Source organism: Falco cherrug, chromosome 1 (genome assembly GCF_023634085.1).
Source record: "Falco cherrug isolate bFalChe1 chromosome 1, bFalChe1.pri, whole genome shotgun sequence".
Classification (NCBI taxonomy): Eukaryota; Metazoa; Chordata; class Aves; order Falconiformes; family Falconidae; genus Falco; species Falco cherrug.
The window spans coordinates 23,451,312-23,477,799 of record NC_073697.1 but is presented as its reverse complement, the minus strand read 5'-3'; the positions used below and the strand labels follow the sequence as shown (position 1 = coordinate 23,477,799).

Here is a 26,488-nt window from a genome sequence, read left to right as displayed (position 1 = left end):
ACAGAGAAATTTGGGTACTTTGGCACTGAATTACTCTTCACAGTCAGAACCAGATAAATGCGTAAATTTAATCAGTGCAGAGATCTCTACTAACTGGTGGTGGGAACATATATTGTGATTCGTGGGGTGCAGGCTATATGCATTCTGCCTTGTTGTCAAAAGCAAAAAAGCACAATGAGTATAAAAGCAGGAAGCTCCCTAGCTCCTTGTCTCTGTGTAGGGAGTTTGTTCTCCCACCCTCTGAATAATTTATATGGAGCAGACATGGTTGAATACCTTTTACCTTCACGCTTTATGCAGTTTTCTCATTTTGTTTTTGTTTTTTTTTTTTTCCCCACCATGGCTGGTATTTCTATTTGCTTCCCTTTCTCTTAGCTGCTGCACACTGAAATGTGGTTTTGTTGTGAAAAGCAGCTTTTTGTTACCTAGTGTTTTGTGTAGTATTAGTTTGGTATTTTGGCAATACAGCTGCTCTCTCAGATCTTGCCCATCGTATCTGGTGCCTCAGTAGAGAGCATCTTGCAAGGTTTAGCCTAGAAGACCTCTTCCAGGTGCACAAATGCAAAGTGTACTTGACCTGTTGGCTCAGTTTAGTCGGACTAATAAAACCTTGGTTCAGAAATAGGTTATGCTGTCTGGTCTGAACTTCACACTCATCAAAAGAGTATAATTTTAAATCCCAAAGCCCTGAATTTAATCCTTTATGGCAAGTAATATATATCAGTTAGTCTCATGTAACCGAAATTCAATCTTATTACAAGGTAACTTACAGGGTGGCAATTTTCTCTCACTGATTATAAGCTAAAGTCTTTATAGTGGCTTGTACCTGGTGTAGCCTCAAGAAAATGAGGCATTTTTCCAGTGCAGATAAGTTCTTATTCAGGGAGGAGGCATGCGAAGGTGAGCTCGGTCATGCTGTGTGCTTGCTTCAGGGGCATCATCCACTGCTGTAAGAGCAAGGTGATTCAGTCAGCGCGAGAAGGGCCCTTCCTTTTGCCTCATTTCCCTATCAGTGCAGCGTGTGAATGGCAGCCCATGTTTGAGCAGGGCTCCAAAAACAATGTTATGTTGCTGTTAAGGGAGAAGCCAGTTCCACCAGCGCCCTTCTATGTTCCATTTTTCTTTGTTATTCTCCATGTTGTCAGCAGTAGACTGTCTTGCTTCTGGTATCTTACACTATGGCAGATACCGAAACATCTATCCATTAACTTGGCTAAAGTTTCAGGCATAATTAATCTCTTCCATACCATGCTGCTTTGATATTATAATTTTTTTTGTTGTTGTTATTCTGACATTTACATTCTCAAAACTGAAAGCGGAATTTTGAATCCACTGAAATTCCTTGACTTGCACTGAAACATCCACTGCAAAGCTTATTCTGTATGCCACTGCAATCCATCATCAAATAATTTTCCCCCATCTTCTCCCAGCAATAGCTCTGAGGTGTCTTCTGGTCTGTGTTGGGCTCACCTCGTGTGCCAGATTTGAAAAGGTAGATTAAACTCTGCGCCTGGAGCAACAGAGAGAGTATGAAGCAACCGCATCTCCTGGATTTTCTACTTGACTTGGCGGCGAGCTATTTTGCTCTCAGATGAGCCAGGTGATTGAGGTAAGCAGATCTACTCAGTGCTTTATGCTTTTTCCTGAGGGTTGGTCTTCAAGGTGGTGGTGCGGGTCTCAGGCTGGCAGCTCCAGCCCATGCCCTGGCCCCGCTCCCTGCCCATGGCCACCCAGCTGGGCACCCAGTGTCTGTGTTTAACACCACAGCTGCTCTTACACCAAAAATCACAACTGTGGAAAAAACACCTTGAGTCTCTTGAAAACTTTAAGCAAGAGGGAATAATTTCCCTTTTCCTATTGATTCACATAACCTTCTTTTTACTTTCTTGTCTTTGGTGCCTGTTCCTTCTCCCTTTGTCACTGTTTTCCTGGATGCCAGGATTAAAGGTGAACCCCTTTCCCTCTTAACGCTTTCACCTCCTTACTGCAAGTGTGTCTATAAACCCTCCTGCTTTCTGTCAAGTCTGTTGCCACGCTCTTATACTGATGGAAAAAATGGAATAATACAATTTGAATCAGGGGCAAAATATTTAAAGTTATTTGGGTGTCAAAAATGCAGCTGTGCAGCCTAATTGGGTTTAGGCTATATATATAGTTCTATAGCCATATATATCTCTCTCTGTGCATCTATATATAGATACAGCTGCCATGGCAAAATGGATCATCTGCAGCTTCCAGCAGGGAGAGACACATGGAGTCATTTTGCAGTTTTTAAGCCTGTTTGGCACCATCCCCTGTCTCAGATGCCCTGATTACGGCTCCTGTGCTGTATTTTATATCCCATTTGTTGTCGATGGCTGGGGACACGTTGCTTGCGGCTGGGTTGGACCCTTTCCTTTAGGGAGTCCTGACAATGTGGCTCACTCCTTTTAACTCATATTTTCTTCCTTTGTTGGTCAGATATACCATGTTTATTTTGTCCTAAATTGTGTATACTCACCTCTGATGTGCAAAAGCAACAATTTTAAGGAATGTTAAAATAGATTAAAGGAAGTGGTAGCTGGTAGGTGTTGGAACTGTGCGTGCAGAAGAGGATGCCCTTCCTTAGGGAGATTCCTGAGGAGTATGCATCGGAAAGGAATGGCTAGAGCTTTCACAACGGGAAGGTATGGCTGTGTTGGCTAACACTGAGTGTGGTCACATCGTTTATGGAGACGGTAACTTGGCCTTTGGATGCAAGGTGGCAGTTTGTGTGGGGAAATGGAGCTACTCCTGCTGAAGCTGGTGGCAGGCCAGGCTGAGAGAAGGGTAGTGTTTTCTGCAATGTTAGACTGGCATCCTGTGCTGGAAAAAGACAGCTTGCCTGCCTGAAAAAAAATGTTATTTCTCTCCACTAGCCCGATGTGAAGGCTGCTGGATGGCAAACAATGTGTCCCACTGTGTGGGCAGATGTTAATCAAACTGTCTGCGCCAGTTGTTCTGCTATCAGCAATCACCACCTTTCCAGATGGTGATGGCTGTCTTGTCCGCTGCTTCGCCCCTTTAGAAAAGGCATGAAACAGGCTTGGAAAGAGGCACGCTGGTGTCACGCTGCCTGTGGCTGAATGGAGTTGGAGTCAAGCCGTGAAAAAATGAAACAGAAGCAGAGGGTTTACAATGAAAAGTTGAAGCACCTGGTTTGAAACATTTTTAAAATATAACAGCTTTTGCTGTCTCAGTGAAAGAGGTAGGAGAACAGATGCTGGTGCATGTTGTATACAGGTGGAGTCCCAAACACTCCAGGCAGCATCACGTACGAGTTGAACCTGGCAGTTGCAGGAGCAGGAAGGATGAGGAGACGGGAGCTGCCAGCTGGCTGCAGACGGGAGGGTGGAAGCTGTTCCAGGGATGCTACCAGGAGGGCCCAAGCCAGGTTCAAAGGGTTAATTTAAAAAAAAAAAAATTCCCCTGTGTCTCAGCACTGTCTTCTTTTAGCTGAGAAGGGAATTAGAAGTGACAGCATACCTCAGGGGAGCTGTTCTCGTGGGGTTTGGATCACGCCTGAAGCTAGATGTACCAAAAACCTCCTGAGAGAGGCTTGGTCTGACAGACCCTTGGACGATCGGCTGCCACCAGCCACAGTTTGGCCGAGCATCTTGGCTTCCCAAGTGAAAGGAGCTTTCCAGTTTTTTGGCATTCACCTCTCTTAGCTTACCAAGATGTTTTCTGAACCAGACATGATGCAGAGGGGCGAGCTGGTGCGATAGGCCCTGCTTTGTCCTGGCAGAGGCAGTACAATCCCTTCCTCCCTCACTGTCATCTCCTTGGAGAAATGCAGGGAAGGCATGATTCCTGGGGGAGTGCTGGCACAGGTTTTTGTGGTCTCTGCAGCATTCCAGCTCCAAGGGAGCCCTATGTGAAGTAGTGCCTGTGGATGAGGACAGTGACTCAAAGCAGCCCTGCGACACCACGCAACTAGAGACGGCAACATGTGGTGATGCGAAAAACAAGAATTACACATATAGAATAGTAATACCACCAAAAAAGCCCAATAGCTAATGCCCAGCAAATATATTCCTCACGGTACTGTACTTCCCCTTTTTTCTGATATTCTTCTAGATCTACCTACCCTGCAAAAGAGGTGTGAGCATCCTTAAGGAGAGAGAGGCAACCTGGGATTCACGGCTGCGAGGTTCTGAGTGATGAGAGCTGCACCTGGCTCCTTGCACTGGGCAGGACAGACCCTTCTGTGGGGGCTGTACAAGCGGCTGTGGGTCATGGAGAAACTGAATAATGTTCTTGGCCTCAGGAGACCCAGTTGTGTGACTGCAGCTTGGAAATGTCCTGTGGAAAAGGCAAGGAGTAATTTTGTCAGAAAGTAAAGACGTTATTTTTCAGTGACATTGCTCTACTGTAGGTGCTGACAGAATAGCTTGCAGGGATCTCTGGGACTGAACAGAAATGTTAAATGCATTGCAATGGCCAAATACAAACAGATATTTTCAAAGTAATGTGGCTATTAGATAAAATAGCAATCTAAGAAGCACACATGACAAAAACCTAGTGAGACCAAATACTTGTTTTGGTAAAAATTTGAGGTTTTGATGTGATTTTAAATGCAGTGATTCAAAAAGCTTTTCTGTGCTGCAGAGAAGTCTCTCTTGCTGTTTTGAAGTTTACCACAGAAACCTGCTAGAGACACAGAAATATAGGTGCAACTTCTTAAGTCTATCTTCTGCATATCAAAATGAGGATCCTGACATTAGGACAAGACACTGTGTCTTTCAATATCAAAATACAAAGCCCAGCATCACCTGACACTGTGCAATATCATGGGCAGCTTGAGGCTCATCAGGTCCATCTGATGAGGTTCTGCCACCATCCCATCTGTTTTGTATTCACCTGTCACTGAGACTTGGAGCCACTGGAGAGGAAAAAGAACTGGCAATGTCAATGTAGTGGCTTTTTGACATCAATACAAGCAGTGTGGGAATTGATAGACTTTGTTTCCTGGTACTTATCATGGGCATCAAAATGTAACATGGGGGAAACCCCACGAATTCTACAAATACCACATCACCTCCCACTTACGAGTAAATACAATTGTCATTTTTCAAATTTTCTAGACCGAAAGCTACAGTTACACCATGTTTCAGCTGTTCCCTAACAGAAGGAGACCACGTGTGTCTGAGCTGACACATTGGCTTCTTACTGGTACAGTCAGAATCCTCCTGTAGGCTCCACTACAACCACCAGTGAAACAGGTACAGTGTGGACTCTGTTAGCTGAAGTGAGCTGGTATTACTCCATACGGTTGTCCTAAAACAAATTAGGCGAAGATTTGGCCAACAGCAAATGTTAAAAGGAAGAAGAAATAAGAGCAGCCATACACCTGGTGGGACTGAGGTTTCCTTTAGCTCAGCACCCCGTCTCCAGCACCACCCAAAGTCAGTACCCAGGGAAGAGGAAAACACTGGATAAACTGATGCTGAAACAGCCCCTGAGCCTCTAGAGTGCAAAGTACTCCTTTTAACTCCTCCTTTATTATCCCTTTTAGTAGGCTGTTTTTCAGTTCTCAGTGACACATAGTAAAGAGTAACTGCTCCTTCTATTTCCTGCAGGCTGCCCTACTTTACATCATCACCTTGGAGACAGAAAACACAACTCTGTGCAAAATCAGTATCTGCTTGTCCCGATTCCTGATTTGTTTTCTTTATTGGAGGTGAGGAAGTGGAATGCTGACCCCACTGAAATCTCTGGGCATGTTCTGTTCGGTGCGGTGGGGGCTGTGGCTTTGGGAGCCGAACGCAAGGCAGAGCGAAGGACTTTGGGCATTCCTCACAGGTCATGGCACAGCTCATTGTTTCTGCCCTTTCTGCAGCCCCTTTGTTCTCGAGCAGTTTCCATGGTGCCCCTGCGTTGTGTGCAGACCTGTCTGCAGGCAGCACTCTTCTCCAACACGCCACACAAGATGATTTTATGGGGCGGTGCATCACATCGTATGGCTGCACTGCAAAGCTGTAGCACAGGCTACCAGGCATCAGCTGCCACAAATATCTTGCCAGCTGTCTCACAGCTCTGTCTTTAGAAAGTATGGATTGGTGTTTTTTAACTGAAGGGATTGATACAGATGATGCTACCTAAGAATCCAGCTCAGCCTTTTGCCAGTCATGTCTGGGAAATTAAAATAACAAGAGGAGAGCTCTTACCCAAAGGGATTGTTGCTGGCAATGTAGCGTTGCTGTAAGAAAAAAAAAAAAAAGCAATAGAGAGCATAACAAGAAAGAGCAGCCATGCTGCTTGCTGCAGCACTCTGCAAATTTTACCTTCATCTGACATGGGTGTGAAAGTAGACAATCTGTATGTGTAACACAGCATCACTCCCCTCTCATAGAGACTGGCAAGGATGAAGTCAGGTTCATTTATCTGTTATTCAGCTGTTAGTTCCCCGCTAACTGCTCTGATACCGGAGTGCTGACCCCCTGAACTGCTGCGGCAGGTGACAGGGAGGACCTCGGGGTCCTCCTGTCAGGTACAAGGTCAAAAGGGCTGAGTAACCTGGCCCCTGCTTTTCATGCCCAGGAATAATATCCCTGGAGAAACTCTGAGCTTTGAGGGGCAAAGGCTGTTCAAAGGATAATGATAGAGTGCTTATGGCCCAGTACTAGAAATATCTCAGCAAGAAAACTGGTTATATGAATCTTATAGACTGTTGATCCCAAAAGAACTGGAGTGTAAAATCACTGCCTAAGTGAGAAAGCGGGCAAAAGGGCAAAGCTGTGCTAATGGGGGATTTTAACTCCGGGGCACAGCAGAGGGTACATTAAACAGTGGAAATAAGGCTGGAGGTCTGTTAGCAGGCTGTGTACAGGGATGCCATTTAATCCAGGACCTGCAGATATCAATAAGAAATGGCACAATATTAGAGTTATCATCAAAGTATGGAGAGAATATAACTGAGGATGCAAGGGCAGCTTAGAAACAGAGACATCCTAGTCACCAAAACTGAATACTCTGAGCAGAAAAGAGGCTGTCTTGATTAAGGTGAAACCTGTACTGTGTGTTGGGATAGAACAGGCTGCTCTCCAAAGTTGGGCATGAAAATCAACGGTTTGTAAGTCTTGGCAGAGGTTTTCAAAGACACCTAGAAAGTTATAATGCCCAATTAAGTAGGAATCAGTCATCAAAATCCCTTAGGAGGTCCTGAAAATCACCACCACTCTGCACTGCATCTAATTTTCAGTCAGATTTTTCCCCTCTGCTTCTCTCTGTCTCCTTGTGCAGCACCATCCCCAGCTGCCCCGGGCACAGACCTCCAGCTGAAGCCTAAGCCAAGTAGCAGGGCTTTGGAACACAGCATTTGAGCAGCCTCGGTGGAGACAGGAGAGAGGATGGTCCGTCCCTGCTAAGGCCACCCAAAACTGATTCTATGGCAGCTGTTAGACACGAGCCGACTGCTGTTTTTCTGCCAGACACGTCCCACCTTTTTGGCCTGTTTTTGTGCCTCTGGTGTGGAAACGCGAAGCCAGATCAGCAGTGAAAAAGCAGGCTGTGCTCCAGTGAAGTTAAGTGTGAGATCTAGTTTCAATGGGGTTTTTTTATTGGTGGCTGATGGCTGGCGTCTCACATGCACATACTGTGCACCTGACCTGTTTGGGCTACAGCTTCTGTGCTGTGTGTCAAGGCTGGTGGCGATGATGGGGGGCGTATGTCCTCCAAGCTGAAGGACGCTTTGCGAAGGAGTGTTAGGCAAAGGACAGGGTGTGCTGAGCACGTCCTGTAGAGCAGGGCATGTGACACAGAAGGTGGGACTATAGAGAGGCAAGTCCCCAGCAGACATGATCCTATGCTGCAGAGAGGTCCCCAAAGAGCTTTAATTGACGTAGATGAATGTCATCTTTTTGTGCTCTCCTCAATTATTCCAAGCTGAGCAGCACTGAATCACTACCTGCTTCAGTATCAGTCCTCCTCTTCAAGCAGGGCACAGGCTGGCTGGGAAGCCATGCCCAAAGTGCTGTCTCTATAAGACAGACAACAGTGGAATTGAGAAAATTGGATCATTCTTTATATATCTGTATTATTTCACCCTGTACGCTGGGGCCTTGCACCACTCACCAGCAGGGCACCGGCTGGTTTCCTCCTCCCTTCCTTGCTGCCGGGAGGCACTAACTGGCTACCAGAGCTGCTTCTTTTTTGCTTCTGACTGAAAAGTTTGTTGCAACTACAGAAACAAAATTATGACAGGGTGCCTTGGGCTCTTCAGGGCTGTGCCCGTGCCCAACATTGAATTTCTCTGTATTGTTTGGGGTTAGGAGAGAGATTTTTCCACAGTCAACCAGTACTATGGGCTGTATCAGTAAAAGACCATCGGGAGCTTCTCTGCACCACATTAACTACCTAGGAGCCCCTGGGAATTTTACTACATCATCGATTTTCCCCACCTGCTCGCAGCAACTCCAGACTGGAAATGGCCTGTACCTGAGTGCAGAGGTGAGGGAAATCCTCCCCCGGCAAAGGCTTGGGAGATAGGAAAGGAGAAGAAAAGCCTCATTATTTTGGGGACAAGTGGTAAGACAGACTTGCAAGAAAACAGGAGGGAAAATGCTCTGAATGTGGACAGGATCGTTGGTGCCATCTAAGACAGGAACAGTGTCACAAGCTTCCCTTGGAGCCACCCTCCAGCAGCACCTTTAAATGCCACAGGCAACAAACTGAAACTTAGTCATGGCCAGAGCACTGCTACCCTTTCACCTGTGTCTTGGTTTTCCACTAATTCCCTCTGCTCCACCCTTCTTGACTAAGTATCCACCTACTACCAGTTATTACTGCTTCTCAGCCCTCCTTATCCTCCGGATCCATCCAGGCTATCTGTGGCCCTGGAGTTGCTGAACTCCTCAGCTGCGTTGCCAGCCTGCAGCAGGCTGGAAAGGTGCTGGCAGTTCCCAGGAATAAACCTGTTTGACGTGCGTGAGGCATTGTGGCACCGGGCACCCTGGCAGGATCTGAGGTGGAGACGTACCCTTGCATGATGGAGGTGACACAGGCAGGCATTGCTTCTGGAAATGATAGATGGAGAGCGGTAATGGAAGAAATACAGGTAAGCAGGATGAAAGCTCTTGTAGTGAACAGAAAGGTGTATCTTGCAGTTGGTTTTGGCTTGAGTTTTATGCTACTCTAAGCCTGAACTTTCTTTTGTATGTGTTTGTAAAAATGTCATATGCACCTGCAACATTCCAGAAGTAATAGCTTTCCCCATCAAACAGCCAGTGTGTCTTGTTCAGTAAAGACATGCCACATGTTACAAAAAGCTGTGGTGGTCCTTTCAAATCTGTGTGAACCGTTTCCACTCTGCTCTGAAACACAGACTCTTTCAGTCTTTGTTGGGTCCTTGGTAAAATTTAAGTGAAGATTATGGCACAGAGTCACAGCCTATGGGCTAGGTAAAAATTAACAATGACTGAAGTCAATGTAATATGCATGCTGATTATGGGAGAAATATACATGGAGTGAGTGCCAGCTCTCCAAGCTGGTGGGAAGACATATATTTCTTTATTTGTAGTTGTGACAGAAGGGGCTGTGCTCTGCCTCATTGGCTGTGCAGCACCTTCACACCTAGTAAGATGTGATAATAATCTGAAATAAATTTCCGTTCAAAGGGAGGTTTTATTCTCCCTCTGTCCCGGGCTCCCACTGCTCGCCCTGGGCTGGCACCAGCATGTGCTCCCGCAGCAAGGGCCAGGAGGTCCCTCGGGGCAGCTGGCAAACAGTCCTCTGGAGAACATCAGCCTGCAGCTGGATCCGGCTGACCACCCAGCTGCTGAAGTGTCAGCAAGGAAGGGATGTAGGGATATGAGGCTGGAGGTGGGGCTAAAGGTATTGGCTAAATCCCCACGCAAACAAGACTAAGTAGTTTCCAAATCAATTAGCTGGTAGGAGTAAATTTAGCCTCTCTCTAATGCAATAGAAATCATGGCGGTTTTTGAGTCTGTACTTTCAAAGACTGATTTTAGCTGACAGCACTCGAAAGCAGGAGGGCTGGTAAGACGACATGAACTGGAGCAGGGTTTTGAGCCTGGGGCAGGGCTGGAGTCCAGGTTTGCAGAGGAATGCTTTTGATTGACAGTTTTCCTCCACCTTGTATTAAAGAACCAAGCGAGTTTTGAGAAGAAACTTGAGTGAAGCCGCAAATTTCTTTTCTGCTGAATAAGGGGATTTTTTTTTTTTTTTTAGTATGCTAGCAGGCAGATCACTGTATCACTAGACAGGTGTTTTGGTGAGGATTTGTGACGTGGTGCCACACTTAAATGTGAGTGAGCAAAGGTTTCCTCAGCCAGGCAGGCAGGCAGGCAGGCAGGGGTGTAGCAAACTCCTGTGGCTAAAATCTGGAGATAAGTGAGTATAATTAACTGTTGGAACCACTCGCCTAGAGATATAATGTTATTCATTCATTTTAACTCTACGATTTCAAATTGTCTTTCTGACATGTATTTTGTAGCTCCATCGGCTGTTTGGGATTTGCCATAGGAGCCACTGAGGGAAATGGTATTGCCAGAAATTCCTGTCTTATGCAGGAGATCAGACTCTGATTATAGGCTCCCTGGTGACCTTAAAATATCTGAATGTAGGCAGTGGGGAAGAATTCTTCCCCCTTCACGTTCCATCCAGATAAAGGCCAAAAGGCGCTCAGCAACCTCAACCCCTGCGTGGGTTTCCATGCCGTCGACTGGCGGTAAGCACACCTGAACATCCCCGCATCGCTCTAAACCCCTCAGCCTGCAGTTTTATTCCTGTATGTTGAAACTAAGCCTTGCCCGGGAAGGTCTAATCAGATATTTGAATTCAGAACAAAGCCTCGGGTGGGTTCGGATGCTGCGGCCACCCGCTGGCCTCTGGGCTGGGTCTTGGCGGGGGGGGTGCGGGTGGGAGGGCTGCGGACAGCGCCGGGGAGCGTGTCGGGGGTGTGTGTGCGATGGATGTACGCGTGTGTGTCGGGGGGGGTGCGGGGACGAGGCGGGTCCTCCCCCCCCTCCGCGGCGCCGCCCGCTCGCCGCCAGCCGCGGAGCTGTCCATGAGCTCATCGCAGCCCGGCCGCCGGGGCACCCCGCCGCGCCGCGCCGGCCCCCCCGCACCGCCGCGCACCCCCCGCGCAGGGGCCGCGCCGCAGCACAGCCCGGGCGGCGGCGGCACCGCCAAGGTCACCCCCCCCCCCAGCCCCCTTCCCCCCCCCCCAGCCCCGCGGCAGGGTCCGGGCCGTGGGCCCCGGCATGGTGGCAGCCGCGGGGTGCCGCCGGCCGCGGGGCTGAGGAGAGGCGGGCGGCGGCGGGAAGGAGCCGCGGGGCGAGAAGATGGCTTCCCCCGCGCCCCCCGCGCCGGGAGGCGGGCCCTCGCCCCCCGCCGGCCCGCCGCGCCTTCGCCAGGTGGGTCCGTGCCCCGCGCGGGGGCGCGCCTGCGCGGGTGGCAAGTGCGGGGCGGGGGGGGGCTGTCGCCGGGGCGCGGGGGCCAGCGGGACCCCGCTGCGGGGCGGCGGGTCAGGCGGGGCCGGCCCCGGGGAGGGGGATGGCCGAGCCGGCTGGGCGGGGCGGGGGGGCAAGTATTGGGCCTCGAGCGCCCCACAGTACCCCGGCAGCGACGGGCGGTGGACGCCATTCCGTTCTGCTCGCCAGTCAATCCAAAAACCCCCATAAAATAACAGAAAAAACCCAGCCAGCCCAAAATGGTTTGAGGCAGCGCACCTGCGCAGGTGTGCCCGGGCACTCACACGCATGGGGAAAGGTGTGCGTGCACACACACGCGTGTGTCACTGTCCAGGGTTGTGAGCAATGGTGGTGCAGCGCGGTGCATCTCGTGGTGCATTACTGCTGTAGCAGAGCGAATCGAAAGGCATGAAAAAAATCTTAATTAACGTAACGCAGCAATTTTCAAGCAGCTTTTCCCGCTCTCGCTGTACGCAACGCTTCTCTGATTACGCCTGTCTCCTTGCAAGAAGAGAGCTGTGGTTTGCAGCAGCTGCTGCATGAATTTACATTTGGCGCGGTGAAGTTGGTCGCAGGAGTTGTTTGGCGTTCTCTGTCCAGCTGGGTCAGTGCGGCCGAGGAGCGGCACAGCGCTGGGGGTCCTGGGGGGGTTCGTGCCACTGGCACTCCTTGTCTCCTGAAAGTGGGAGAGGCAGAAATGGAGGGACGCGGTGCTGGTGTGTTCAATTTGCTCTTCCCTGCTAAGGCTGTAATGTTCCTGTGGTTATTAATAAAGGAAAAAAACCCAATAAAGAAAAAGCTGTTTCAAAGGAGGATTCCCGAAGAGTAATCAGATTAGCGTAGTACATATGTATGCAAACATAAATCCAAATATAAATCCCATCTTGCTCTTTTTTTTTTTCTTTTTTTTTTTTTTCCATTTTCACTAAGATGCTGGTGGTACTGTTGACAAGGAAATCTCAGGGGTCTGCAGCTGGGACAGGCACCTGAAAATTGGAGAAGTAGCTAAACTTGTCAACCCCCTTACATGCTGGAAGTTTGTCCGGGGGACTTAAGCAAAAAGGTCTTTGTGTGGATTTGCTTCTGACCCCGGCTGGAAATGCCACAAGAACAGCCGTCCCCTCACCCTCATGTTTTTTGGCACTTCCTGTTCCCTTCCCTGCTGGGAACTGGAAGAAAAAAAAAAGTATCTGATTTTACTAGTTAACTGATTTTGGGAGGGAGGAAAATGAGCAGGGATCTCTCCAGTCTCTTGGCAATCTGTACTAGGTGCCATCAGCGGTACCGGTAGGACAGATGAAAAGCATCAGAGAGGGGAAAGAAGTTCCAGGTAGTAAAGGAAAGGCTGGGTGATAAAGACCCCAGGCACCAGGGATCCTCACGAAATCTGACTTCTGTTTTCATGTCGCTTACTCCCCACGTTTACTGCAGCATATTGACTTCTCCTGGGGTTGTTCATTTCACGTGAGAATGAAATGGCAGTGTAATATCCTGAATTAGTATGCAGAAATCCCTCATGAAAAAAAATGACTACTACAGTTGTTTTACTGTCTTCCTATGCATTTTGTCCACTCTATATTTAGAGCTATTTTTAATTGCATGTAGAAAGAAATCACATTTCCGAACTGTGGCTGTGGTAGAGTCTAGTATTTATTTGCTGCCCTTCAGTAAGGTGGCATATGTACAGCTTATTGGGTGACCTTCAGAGGAATTTAAAAGCCCATGAATAAATGCACAAAGCCACTCAAGACCAAGGTAAAGAGCACAACAGTGGCTGAAGTCAATCAATTTTTCTATAAAACACTGCCAGCCTCCCACTTTACCAAGCATCTTTTGCATCCTTAGGAGGGAAGGAGAGTAGACTCCGGAGAGTACAAAACGAAAGGGAAGCGAACACATCTGCTTGAAACCATCATACTGACTGTTCTGCTATCATAACAGCTCTCTTGATGAGAACTGAAATCAGCTACGAGCTGAATTCCCTCTGCACCGGGGCCTCGCAGGGGTCCTTGAGGCTACTCTTGTATTGCACCTTGATGGCGAAAGTCACTGAAGAAGCTGTTTCCACTGAAGTTATATTTGTGGAATTTTTACTGTCTTTTAGTTAATTTAAGAGATCTTTGAATCTGTCCTTCATGTTAAATATATATTTGGGGGCACTTGCAGACCTGAGGCCATTATTTGTATCTGTTAGCTGTAAACCTGTTTTAGCAAGAACTGTATTTTACTTTAAACACCTGAGTTGTACCATTTCAGTTATGCTTTAAGTACACCTTGCCGAGTCAAATACTGCAGTCAGATACCAGTGCAATTCATTATGTAAAGCTTAAGAATACCAAACCAAAAGCCAAACTATTCTTAATTACACCATTGGAGACCGTCATGTTTGGAATAGGACGGATGTTGTTTCTCTTGTTAGCAGTCAGGAGTTAATTTCCACTTCTTTCCTTCTGGTGGTCAAGGATGTACTTCTGTTGTCAAAGGAAAGTTTAAATACTTATCCTCATATTAAGAAATACAAACATATTAATAAAATTGGCAAACCAAACACTAAGCATCTTGCATCAGAGCACCTGATCTGTAGAAGAAACAAAGCAACAAAAGTAGTATCAAAGGGAAAGACCGGCATGCTAGGTTGGTGTTGTAACATGGATCTGTGATTAAATGAACCCTTTTATGGATTTCCCGTTGCCCGTTTGGCAGGCAGGTCCCTTCTTCCAGCCTCTGTGGAAGCTATTCCAATGTTTGAACTCCACATTGAACTCCAGGCTACACTGGGCTACCCTCTTCCGCCACCACAAGTGTATCAGCGAGGTGCATGGCCATTTCTGGGGACACTCCACAATGTAAAAATCAAGTTGGCTTCAGAGGAACAGAATCAGGTGACTGTATAAGGACCTGACTGATGGATTAAAAGTTGTTCAGAGTAAGAAAGAAGTGACTGAGGGTACAAAAAGATAAGATCATACCAGCATTCGGTTCTGGTCCTTCGAACAGCCAAAAGATTTCAGCGAGGAATCCTGTTTAATTTGGCATTGTGATTTTATGTGAGTGTGTTTCTATGCGTAAAATAAAGGAAACAGTGATAAACCCCTCTCCTACTAACTGTTCCTGAGGAAAGGTTTTTAATCCATTGAAATTGCAAGCTGCGTAATTCATTAGCAAGAAAAATTTACAATAATAATTGCTCTGTTTATGGGGGCAACATAAAATGAAGGTAATTTAGTGCTTTGGACCTGAACTGAGTCTATGTCTGGTTAAACAGAAACAGGCCAGTAATGCTAAAACTTGTGAATACTGTATTAGAAAATACTAGTTTTATGATGTAGCGAAGAATCTAAAGAGCACCTTTACAAGAAGAGATGGAATTGTCCTCTCACTAACCTTTCAGATGCTTTGAAGGGCTGCATCTAGTGATCAGTTAGTGACTAGTCACTGTCTAGTGACTTTGCATTTTAAAGGGAAAAGTGAAAACTAAACTGAGGTACAGGTATCTGAATATATTATACTGTGCCAGCAGTTCAGTGTATAGATAGCTTAGAAATGGCGTCAGCCATAGAAATAAAGTCAATAGTAGAGCTAGGCAAGAAAGAGTTCTTCAGTTTTGTGAAGGTATTAGGCACTCCAGAGTTTTGCTGCATCACACTAGGACAAACATTTCAACATTTTAATGAAGTAAAGTGGAAGATGCATAAACAGGTGTTGTCCATCTTTCCTGGGTGGCGAGATGTGCGGCTGTAGACACCCATTCTGCCTTCTTTGGAGTAAGAGGCTGAGAGTGGGATTCCCACATCACAAAGCCTTATACTGCTCTGGGGTCATTGTTTGAGAACCAGTTCTCCTGTTCTAAGTGTCCTACATGGTGTTATCTCCCATGGTACTTAGGTACTACTGTTCTACTGTGCCTCTGAGCATGCATTAATAAATTGATGATCTTAATCCATTATCTGATATGAAAAGGAAGTGTGCAGGAGTGTCTCACTGTGATTTAACTGATCTCAGTCAAAGTTGCTTGTCATCCAGCAACATACGCAATGACAGCAACAGCAATCACACGGTAATTTTCATTATTGATCCCCCAGAAATCCCTTTATTCCATATAATTCTCGTTTGGTAAAAGACCTGTCTGTAAAACAATGCCTAGAACTGAAAGTCCTCCTTTTCCTATTCAAGCTTTTAAAAATTATTTATTTATTTGAAAATATAGTTGGACGTATTTGGAAATCCAAATATGTCCAAAAGGACATAAAGGATTCTGGAGTGCCAAACTCATGGCTTGGAGCGAGAACCAAAACTGGAGAGAGAATACCAACCATGTCATTCAGAAGAAGAGTGCTGGTGTGGATGTGGGAAGATGCAGAACAGAGCTCCTGTCATTCTGTTTCTCCGGGGATGTTTCCACAGCAGAATTGTCCTGTATTGCAAATCCATGAGGGCAGGACATTCGCTTGAGTATTTCAGAGAGTGGAATACGAGACCTTTGGATTTTACCCGATACCTCATTACTAGGAGAGCCAAAGTCACCACAAGCAGTTGAGATTGCCAGCCTTGTATGTCTGGCCTTGTGTATTGTGCCAAATGTGACTCTTGCACGCAACGGCAATTCATCTCTGTGCTCAAATTATACAGTTTTTCAGCTTGTCAGATTACATAAACTCTAACAGATGTGGTCTGATCTGTATGAGGTCTCCATCTAAGGCTTGACAAAAATCTGTTACAGTCGGTGTGTGGGACTGCAGGAGCTAGTTTTCTTCTTTTTTATTTTCTTTTCTCAGGGAGTTTCCCCCTCTATCTGGACCATTCATACTACTGACTATTCATATACTACTGGTGTGCTTTGGTGCTGCCTTTTCTAGCCCACTGTTCTTTATCCCACTCCTCAGGCTTTTCCTACTGCAAGATGTTCTTTGTTCCCTACTAACAGCTGGTGGGATTTGAGGATATTTGAAGCTTCTCTTCCAAGGGTGGTTTAGACTGATGGCTCTCCCAGCCCACCCTTGCAGTAGCCTTGCTTTGGACAGTATGTTGTTTGCCTTCACCTCTTTGCAGGCATGGATTCTAGTTCCATAATTTCCCAAATTAGATTGGTTTGAATTCCCCATTTTCAAGGTTTCTTTGAACTTCAGTTTGAATCAAGCTTATTTTTAATTTTACCTTCTGCTACTGGGAAGGATTAGAAGTAATTTGTTCAAAACTAGAATGACTTGAAAATCAGCATAGTGAAGTACTTGCTTAGCCGTCACAGCACTGAGCAAAGAGAATGTCTATCAAAATGAACATTTCTATTTCAGTGAACTGAACCATGCATGCCATATCAAAGGGAAGAGGGTGTTAGAAAATGTCTTCTCACTGATTTGAAATGATGAAACATAATGCATAATGAACCTGTTGCATAATAGATGTAGGGTAATGTAGGAAAAAAGTAATTGCAGTTAGTTCATGAAATGACTACATGTATCTAGATTACATATAAAAAATTACTACGCTGTGGTGTTACTTAGGTTGCAAAATCAAGCACTTAATAGTTACAAACTAATAGAATTAAGGACTGTGCAATCTTAATTCTGTCCCCTTCTGCATCTGTCCTTTGCACTGAACCAGGCTCTGGAAAAAAACGCTTAAGTGATCATAAAATTAGAAACTGAATCATGATATATGATAACACACTGTAGGATAACAAACACACTTCTGCCTCACTGCCAGTGTTTTTAGGCTCACAATCAAGAAAAGGGAAATGGTAATTTTGGAAAGCTTGCTTCCCAGCCAAATGTGAAGGGAATTTGCCTGCAGAGATTAAAGGTACAGCTCCAGCTCCAGGTCTTTACCCTGGCAAAGTTCTCCTATCACCTGGGGGCTGGGCATTGGCATATGGCTGGACTGTGTGAAGACTATCTAATCCCCAGAGGAGAAGACTGTATATATAAGGGGGGTGGAAGCTTTTGAAATGCTTTTCTCTGTAGCATTCAGCCAGGGAATCACAGATGATCATGGTAGGAAGAGGTATGTTGCAATGGATCGCACACAAAGCACATGGCAGGGGGGACAGATGGGAAGAACAACTGAAGTAATTGCTGGTGCTGTGTAAAGCTGACGTTTGGTGTGGAGAAAGGCTAAGGGGGACACTTTCTAAGAGCAAATGTAACCTCAGCTAGAAGGCTAGCCCACAGCTTAACAGTTCAGCTTAGGATTTGTGTTTAAGTCACCTGAATAAATGGTCTCAAGGCAGGCAACAGAGATACTGGAGCTTTTTACAAACATAGCAAGAATTCTCCATAATAAAAATCTCATATACGCAAAATTACAGCCAATCCTTGGTATTTGGTCCTGTTTCCATCTCATACAGTGACTGAAACGTAGGGCTCACGAGACTGTCTGGCTGTGGGTTGGTTGTGTTTAGTCAAAAGGAGTGCTCTAAAATCTTGGAAATTAGCAGATCCTTTCGGTCACACACCAGAGTCTGAAATGAAGGAACTACAGTAAACTGTCCCAGTTTATGCAGAAAAACACGTGCAAAGATTTACCACTGCCATGAAAGCCACTTTAGTTTGAGCTACCATTTTTAGCCCACTGTGGAGGGCAAGAATTACAGGCTTAAAATCCATTCACATTCCAATTAGGCCTTTTCTCCCTTTGTAGAAAAGAGCGTGGAAAAGCAAAACAAAGAAAGGGAAAAAGTAAAGCAAGTTGTAGAACATTGTCTCACTGGGCATTAAACAGGTTCCCAGGTGGAGTTAATTCAGTAAATACTGTCAGGTGCCCTGATATAATACAGAAGTATGTAAACCAGGTGGAAAGGAAAATAGACAAGGTGGTATTCACATATTATGATCTACTCCCTAAGCATATAAAACCAAATCAATGATTTTATATGTATCAAAGGGACAGTGCTTCCTCAGGGAGGCCCTCCCTAGGGGCCCTGGCTGCAAGCCTGCCAGGGCTGGGACATCCCCAAAAATAAACCCAGTAGGAGGCTGTTTGCTGCTGAACTGAGTTTTATGCTGGAAAGCAAATCCACTGAAACCCCAACCATGATGCTGCTAAAATGCAGGTGGGGAGGGCTTTGAAGGGAAGGTGTTCCTGGAGGGTAATGGGCTCAGGGTCGCCCGGCTGCAGGCAGGCAGCCCTCGGGGGCCGCCAAGTCTCACTCTGCTCTACTAAAAATCAATATACTGAAAAAGATTATTCTCTGTGTTTACAACTGGCTCAGATGTTTAGGGACATAAAAAGGGACTAGCTAGTGACCACACAGGAGGATCACTGACTGCAAGGGACACCCTTCCATCCTAAAGTCCTTAATGTCTTTAATTTCCTTAATCTCCTCCATCTTTTATTACCTTCAGTTAACCTGTCCTCTCACCCCTTACAGCTGCTAACAGAGCTGTGGGGATAGCTGTGTGACAGCCTCCTCCAGCCCAGGAGCCTGCTTAAAGGCTGTGGTAATTATTCCCAGCTGGTGTTAATTGTGAAGCAGGTACTGTAATTTACCTGGTAACCTCATGCAATAGTCAGGTAGAAAGTATCAGAAACAGCAGAAATCTTTACCTGAGCAGGGAGGCTGTTCCAGGCTATCACAGAGGTACTGTCTTATTTTCTTTTTAATATTGATGCTTAAGAAATGGGAATTTAACTAAGGGTTGTCATTTGATAGTTATTTTTGTGTCAGTACTAGATCTACTGTGTTTCTGATGCTCAGTGGTTGTGAAGTTTTTTTGCGTGCTACTGAGTTTATATGCATATATTCTATGAAAAGAGTAGAGTGTTTAGGAGAGTCTTGGGTTTTGTTTATTTGGGAGGGACTTTTTTTTTTTTTCCCTGTGGGAGTTTGTGTTTTGTTGTTGTTGGTTTGGTTTTGGATTTTCTTTGGTTTGGTTGTTTTTTTTTTTCTTTGTGTTTCCTCCTTACAATAATTGTACATATCAGTGTTACTGAAGGCTGAATTCTGGCTGGTTGGTTAAGTTTTTGTTGAGGGAGCTGGTGGGGCTGCCCCTCGCTTCAGGGGCTTCCCGCCAATTTGTGGGGCTCTGTGGCAAGGCTGCAGCTGCTTCATCTGACTGCTGTGCATGAGGATGGGAATCAATACCACAGCTTGTTTTCAAAAAAGCAGCTACTACATGCCTTGTGTCTGAGATTATTTTCCTCTGAACTCACTTGTTGAATACTGAAGGAATAGTACTTCTTACCAGTCAATAAGTAAAAAAAATGAAAGCAAACAGAAAACTCCACAACCTACCACCCCTCCAAAAAAACCCCTCCCACTTTAGCACAAACTCTGTGAGTCTTTCAGTGCTAAATACTGACGGCTACATATGTGTAGTAGCAACACAACTTGTTGTTCTTAATATCTGTAGCTTTGTTGCCTCCCGAGGTTACATCTTTGTATAGTAATCCTTGCTGTGAAACATCAAAATGGTCATGGTGAACATGCTGCATCTGTGTTTAGATTTTATTATGAAGTATTTATTGTGAGGCTTTCTTTGTATGGGAGTTTAGGCATGATATTAAGGTGACTTGTGTGATGTTCCCTCAGAAACCCTGATGAAGGTACTCTCCACAGCTGTGTGTCTCCCTCTGAGGAGGTGGGTGTGGGAGGGTGCTGGGGCCAGTGAGGGCTGTGTGGACCCACTGATATGCATGTCTTGATGACTGCTGCGGCACTTACCAGCTATGGCTGGGCTACTTCAGCCTCTTTGGGCTGTCTTCCTCACATGGCCATCTTCCTCTGAGGAACTGAACAGCTCCACCTCACTGGGTCACCGTACTGTGTTGTTATCGTGGTAAGCTGTGATATATTGCTGCATGTGATGACCCTCTGTGGTGTGATAAGTGAAAAGGCTGATGTTATAGCAACAGAGAAGTAACTTTGGCATTTACCCTCAGGCATCAGTCTCGAGCTAGCATCACTGAGAATACACCCCTTGAGTAGTAAATAGGCTCTGCCGGTGATCAGAGAGCTTAGCTGGGGCCTCCTCACTTCCTGCTCGTGCGTGTTTGTGTTCGGAGTAATCTTTCCTACATTTACAAACAGTAACTGCTAAATGAGCTTCAGAAGTCTCCTAGTTAACTGTCAATACAGAACTGACTAACACAGTGGGGGAATTACTTGACTAAATACAATATGTTCTGTTCTGATGGCCATCCTTTCTCCTTTTATCCTTTTTCTTCAGTGCCTGATTGGCCTTACTGGGATGATGAGTCAGCTGGGAACTCAGAAATGACTGTGGTATCTGGCAGGATGTAGGCTTCAAGATGTCACTGTGTTTTGCACTCTTTATTTACATTCTTCAAAAAATAAAAACACTTAAGTAAAGGGAGGGAGTTGAACTAGAAATAGCTGTTCATTACCATGTGGAGGTCTATGAACTTGGGTGGGGAAAACAGGCCGTATTTGGAATCTGTTGTTGATGAATAGAGATTTTTAGAGCAATGCAAGTGAGCAGCTGGCTGAAACAATCTGACAAAATTTCTGTCAGAAAGCTTTAGAGCTGAAAACTGGGCCTTACTCACTAAAAGAGTCAGGAGTAATACCATACAGAAAATGGGTTAGAAGTGCAATGCTGCAGGTTTTTGGAGCTGAGAATGTATTGAGATGGAATTTTTCTCTTAGTTTAGCAAACATAATACATTAAAACTATGATTAGAAAAAAAAATTATGATGAAGTAACGTGGAGTGCTTGATGTCCTGACATTCTCCTGATAATTGGCTGAACGTGCAAACTAGGCTAGTGGTTGCTAAACCCTCAATGGACAGAGAGCAGCAGCAGTAGTATGGCAGCTTTGCTAATGAGATTACGGCAGCAATGTCAGTCACGCTTCTCTCTCCCCCTGCCTCAGAACACAACTGCAAATCTGAGAGCTGAAGTGTTTGCAAAAGTCACTTTGAGGAATACTAAATACATACTTTCTGTAAGTTGCCTGATAATATTCTAGAATAATATTTGTATCTGTTTTCCCTTGTTCTGTACCATAACTGCTGGTATCAATTATGTGCAACTGCTCTGCATTTTTAGATTTAATCAAGTTAAAGCTCTGGTCAAGCTTCTGAGATTCCCAACATAAAACAAAATGGACTGTGTTGAGCTGTGGGACTGCACAGTACTTGCAGCACAGCTATTTGTTGCCTCTGTGCAGTTTTTGGTTTTGTTTTTTGTTTTGTTTTTTACTGTCTAGTCTTGAAGTATTTTGATTTATCTGCAGAATTTTATTGGTCCTATAGAGTATTAAGAGTACAGTATGTAATGGGGCAATTACTTGAGACTTCCTATATTAAATGAATCTTTGTTTGTGCAACAAGGATTCATTCAGCGCACACACTGCAAAACATTTTGGGAAAGTGTTTGCCTTATTAACTCCTTATATTCAGTTCTACTGGTGTATATAAAATGACAACTACAGGAAAATAAGTTGCAGGCCTGTCCCTTTTGGGGGTACTCTTTCATAGGTGTTTTGGCCATTGATAACTGAGGTGAGTTTCCACATGTTAGATGCTCTCTTCGGTATTCAAGTTGTGCTTGCTGAAAACTGATACCCCTTCCTTAGTTTGATATTTACTTATAAGTTGCTTTATTAAGATAATCTGGGTGTTTTGAGATTATGTACCTGGGGTAGGAAGAAGAGTATGGCCAAGGGGCCTCTGTCCTTCTGTGGAGTTTACACATCTCCTTCAATGGAAGTGACTGGTTCCTGCATGTGGAGCTGCTAGCACTAAGTTCCAAGTTGGTAATGGCATAACCATCATAATGTTCTTAATTGCTTTTAATATTTGTACTTCTTTAGGCATCCAGTTTTGCTGAAATCCTTGCATCAGGTATTACGTTCACTATCGTTTAAATGTGTTAAAAATAATGAATTAAGTAAAAATGGTAGATGTATTTCACAAGAGACTAAACTGGAGGAGGATTTGATCACTTTAGTGATTGCTCTTTGCAAAGGTGAGTTGAATGTACGGGTGAATATATTCATGTGACTGTCATGAGCGGCATAAGTTTGTGTGAGGCAGGTTCACGTAAAGAAATGGTGTGTGACATGAAGTCCTGGCAATCTTGCAAAAGGTGTGAAAGGTCTTGACGTAAATTTTATGTCCTGTTGGAGAACTTCCATCTCATGGGATGTCTCCAAACATCAGACAGATAGGAATGTATTGCTAGCATTCAGACTGGCTGGATTCAAGCTAGTGTAGCAGTGCTGTAAATACCATTACTATTCGTGTTAAATCTAACTGTAAGGTAGTTTTATGAGCTCACCGCTGAAAAGATTGAGGACATCTAGACTTACTTCGTCTTCTCCTGCAGTCTTTCTAAAGGTTGCAGTGTTGTGGTTTTTCATTTATTTATTTATCTAAAAGTAATTATAGATATCTTACCTACATCTATATATTTAGAAAATATCAAACTAGGGGCAATTTCCATTTTACAGCTCCTACGTTCCATTAGAAATAACACACACCCAAAACCTTTTGTTTAAAACAAAACAATACAAACACCCCCTGCCCCAAATGCACCCCCTGCATATGCAGCTCCAAGAGGAGAAAATAAACTTTGCATTAATTCTGAATTAGGGTGTTTTGTATATGATCTAATCTAGTAACTGGCTGTCAGATCATGTGATCAGAACTCTTCCGAAGTGTCCTTTGTATGCTGTTTTAGCGTGCTACGGCTACATGAATCCTCTGAGACATTTTTGTTTATTATTTTATCTTTCTAAAATCTAGCTTTCCCTCCTCCTCCTGGTGTGGAGTGACTGCCAATACTTGGTCATCTATGACCCTCAGCTGCTGCTGCTGTCAGGAATGCGTGTTTCGTTCCAGCAGCAGTGGATGACTGGGGCTGCGGTTCCCTCTGATGTGTAGTGTGCATGTATGTGTGGGTGGCGCAGGAGCTGGCAGGGAAAGGGGCAGGACTTTGTCATGAGTAGAACTCTCTCATGACTGTGCAAGAGCTTTCTGGGAACTTGAACTTGCTCAGGCAGGATGCTAATAGCCTGGCTTTGATTCAAGACGGTATTTTAGTTCTTGCCGAGAGCAGCAGCTGGTCAGTGTACAGAAGCCAAAGTCTGTTGGTTTGCCTAGCATAACAGACGGGGGCATCACATGCTGCATGTACATCTCTTGTAACACTGTAAAGTTTGACAATTTTTAGATCCAGGTCACGTCAACAATAATTTAGTCTTAGATTTCCTACAAATAGCTTCTTCTATCTGAACCTGCCTTTTAACAAGACAGTTTCTGAGAATTATTTCTGTAGCAGTTGGAGATTTGTACTGGAAATGCTCTACCTTGAATCATTGCTGGGTTCATTGTTGTCTTGGTAGGCATTCTTTTCTTTCTGCTGCTATTTGACAAGGTGGATGTTGCAAGCAATTTCAGGACTCTCCAATATGGACAAGGTTGGAGTATACGTGAAAACCAGAAAATAAGGCTGACACCCTTCCTCCTGGTCTGAATTTTTTTAACTTTAGTCTCTCATCAGGGACTGAGGCACACGTGATTTTCCCGGTAACAATAATTGATGAAAAGATGCCATTGCAGTCCTATTTTTAACCCTCCCCCCAAGTGAGTATGTGTCAGCTTCTTCAGACTTTACTGAGAGCAAGAACGGGCTGTTCCTGAGGACCATAGTGTGCTGGAAATAATGGGTAATAGACTCTCCCTCTGCTAGGTCAAAACCTTGCATGAACAAAGTGTAATTTCAAGGCTGAAAGTTTCAGAATAGCTCATTTGAGTTGCCAGATAAAATTCTCTTGTGTATCAATTTGCAAAAAGCCATATAATCTTAGGGTTTTAGAGTAAGAGCCCACATTCCTGCTATTTGAGCACTTGTTGTCTCATTCATGTTACAGGAATACTGACCTGTTATGTGTGTCATCTCGCCGTTAAAGGAGGAAAATTTATGTTCAGCAAACCTTTGCTTCATATTAATCATCACAATGGATCACTTGCTGAAACAAAACAATAAACTTCTTTCTAGTAATTCTTTAATGGTAATAAACAAAGTCTAAGGATGCAGTTGGAGAAAATTATTTGCTCATAAATAAAGGACAAAACCAACAGAGGACCTTAAGTTTCTGTGGCACTAAAATGCAAAAGGAGGAAGCCTTGTGGTTCTCGTAATGATGGCTGGGTAAGTCAAAGCAAGTAATGAGCAAGAAGAGTTTGATATAAATATTTGGAAGTACAAGTACCTCTGCAAAACTCCTGTTGGCTCTAGTGGCTGCTAGTTCCCCTTCAGGTTGTTCAGCTTGAAGAAGGCAGTCTATATTTGATAAAGCAAATGTGTGTGAAATCTATATAAAAGCATTTTGTCTGACACATTTTGGATTTGTACTTGAGACCTGGTAAGTCGATGGGCAGGCACCGTAGAAAATCGATTGATACTCTATTTTTATAATATGAAATTACTTACTTGGCATGAGCTAATGAGTGGTAACCTCTTGTCACCCAGACTAATACTGCTCCTGGCAGGTAACTTATTTGCTTCTGGTTTTGGCACCTGTGTCTGAATCGTGCTATTGCAGCTCCTTTGAGGTTAAGTTTAAAGGCCCTAACTTCTCAAGGTCATTGACCTCGGTCTTAGCATCTTTCTGAGGACTCTTAAGAGCACTGTACTTGGAGGGCTTGGGAAAACCTTTGTAGGGCAGGGGCAGAGAGTGGCTCTTACTGTGTTCTTCTGGCAATGTCTCTGGATGCTTTGCCTGATGTTTCTATGGCAGCACATGCATGCAGCAAGGCATGAGTTGATGTGTTCCACCAGACAACCCAGAGTGGTGTGTAGTGCCGTGTTCCCCTGTCAGTTCAGGGCTCCGTGGCTCAGGCAGCTAAGGCCCCCTCATGGGCTGGGCTTGCCTCTGCAATTTTCTAGTCATCTTTTCAGGTGACAACCAGGTGTACTAATGGATTCAAAAGTGTAAGAAGTCCCTGTCAAGGTTTTGTATTATTGGCTGCACTTGATGAAACTGGGGTCGTCTTTGTCTGTAATGGTATTTTTAAGAAATACCGATTTGCCTGAGAGCCTACTAATAATATGATACAGAGGTGGATGCAAAGGTTTGCAATTCACAGGTGTGGTGGTGGGGCTGCTAGAAAGCTCTAGTTATCTGTAATGTGACCTGACACAGCCTTCACTGCAACTAAACATAGTTTGGTATTCTCTGCACCTGTCGGTCTGCTTGTTACTGGCTCATCTTGGAGGGGTGCATCTAAACTTAGACTTTTACCTGGAGTTAGCTTCCACAAAAACATGCTGAGTCTTAATTAATTATACTTTGTATTATGGTATTTGCATTTAACAACCGGAGGTTGACTGTGCCATGCACTGACTTCCAAAAAGGAGTAAATGAAGGACATGGCAGTGCTAGGTTAATGGTTGGACTCTATGATCCTGGAGTCTTTTTCATCCTAAATGATGCTATGGTGCTCTGTATGAAAGGTAATTGTTTCTCTTTTTAAGTTTGGCTAATGTAAAATCATTGAAGCCTCTTGGAGGATCTGTACTTTGAGGCTTTTGGACTTTGAGGAGATAGCTAACCTCTACTTCTTCTGCTGCCCCATTGAGCTTTAATTTGACTAGTGCCTGTGGGAGCTGTTGGCATTGAGATTTACTGGTGCATCACCAACATGCAACAATAATACAGCATATACATCCCTTCTCCATAACACTTTCCATTGAAAGTATGGGTGTATTGCATCTGTGATTTTTTTTCTTTTTTTCTTTTCATTGGAGTTTTGCAGAGTTAGTATAGAGATTGATTCCAGTCATAGAAAATTGCTGAGCAAACAGCATCATGGTTTTTCTTTTTTTGAGATGGATAATAGAATGTCATGATGACTCTGATGCTAATTATGATCTATCATTTTGAAATACTAGAAATGTCTTGTACTGTAAAAACAAGCACCAAGTCAACTCTCCAGCTTCCTACAATGCTATTGCTATGACAAACAAACAGCAGAATGTAAAACAATTATCTATCCAATCCTGCTGCTGTTTAACAAGGAATTGAGGAAATAGGTCACCTTAGTTTCAGGTACAGTTTAAATTCCCTTT

At 44.7% G+C, this 26,488-nt stretch overlaps 1 protein-coding gene across 1 annotated transcript in view; it reads left to right on the top strand.

Moving 5' to 3' along the window:
• The first annotated feature begins 11,032 nt into the window (after positions 1-11,032).
• Positions 11,033-26,488, top strand: part of ANK2 (ankyrin 2) — a 382,411-nt gene continuing 366,955 nt past the window's right edge. Inside the window, exon 1 of the mRNA XM_055711495.1 lies at positions 11,033-11,396. Coding sequence (XP_055567470.1) covers positions 11,325-11,396 — 72 coding nt within the window. The 5' untranslated portion in view covers positions 11,033-11,324. The remainder of the gene's footprint in view (positions 11,397-26,488) is intronic.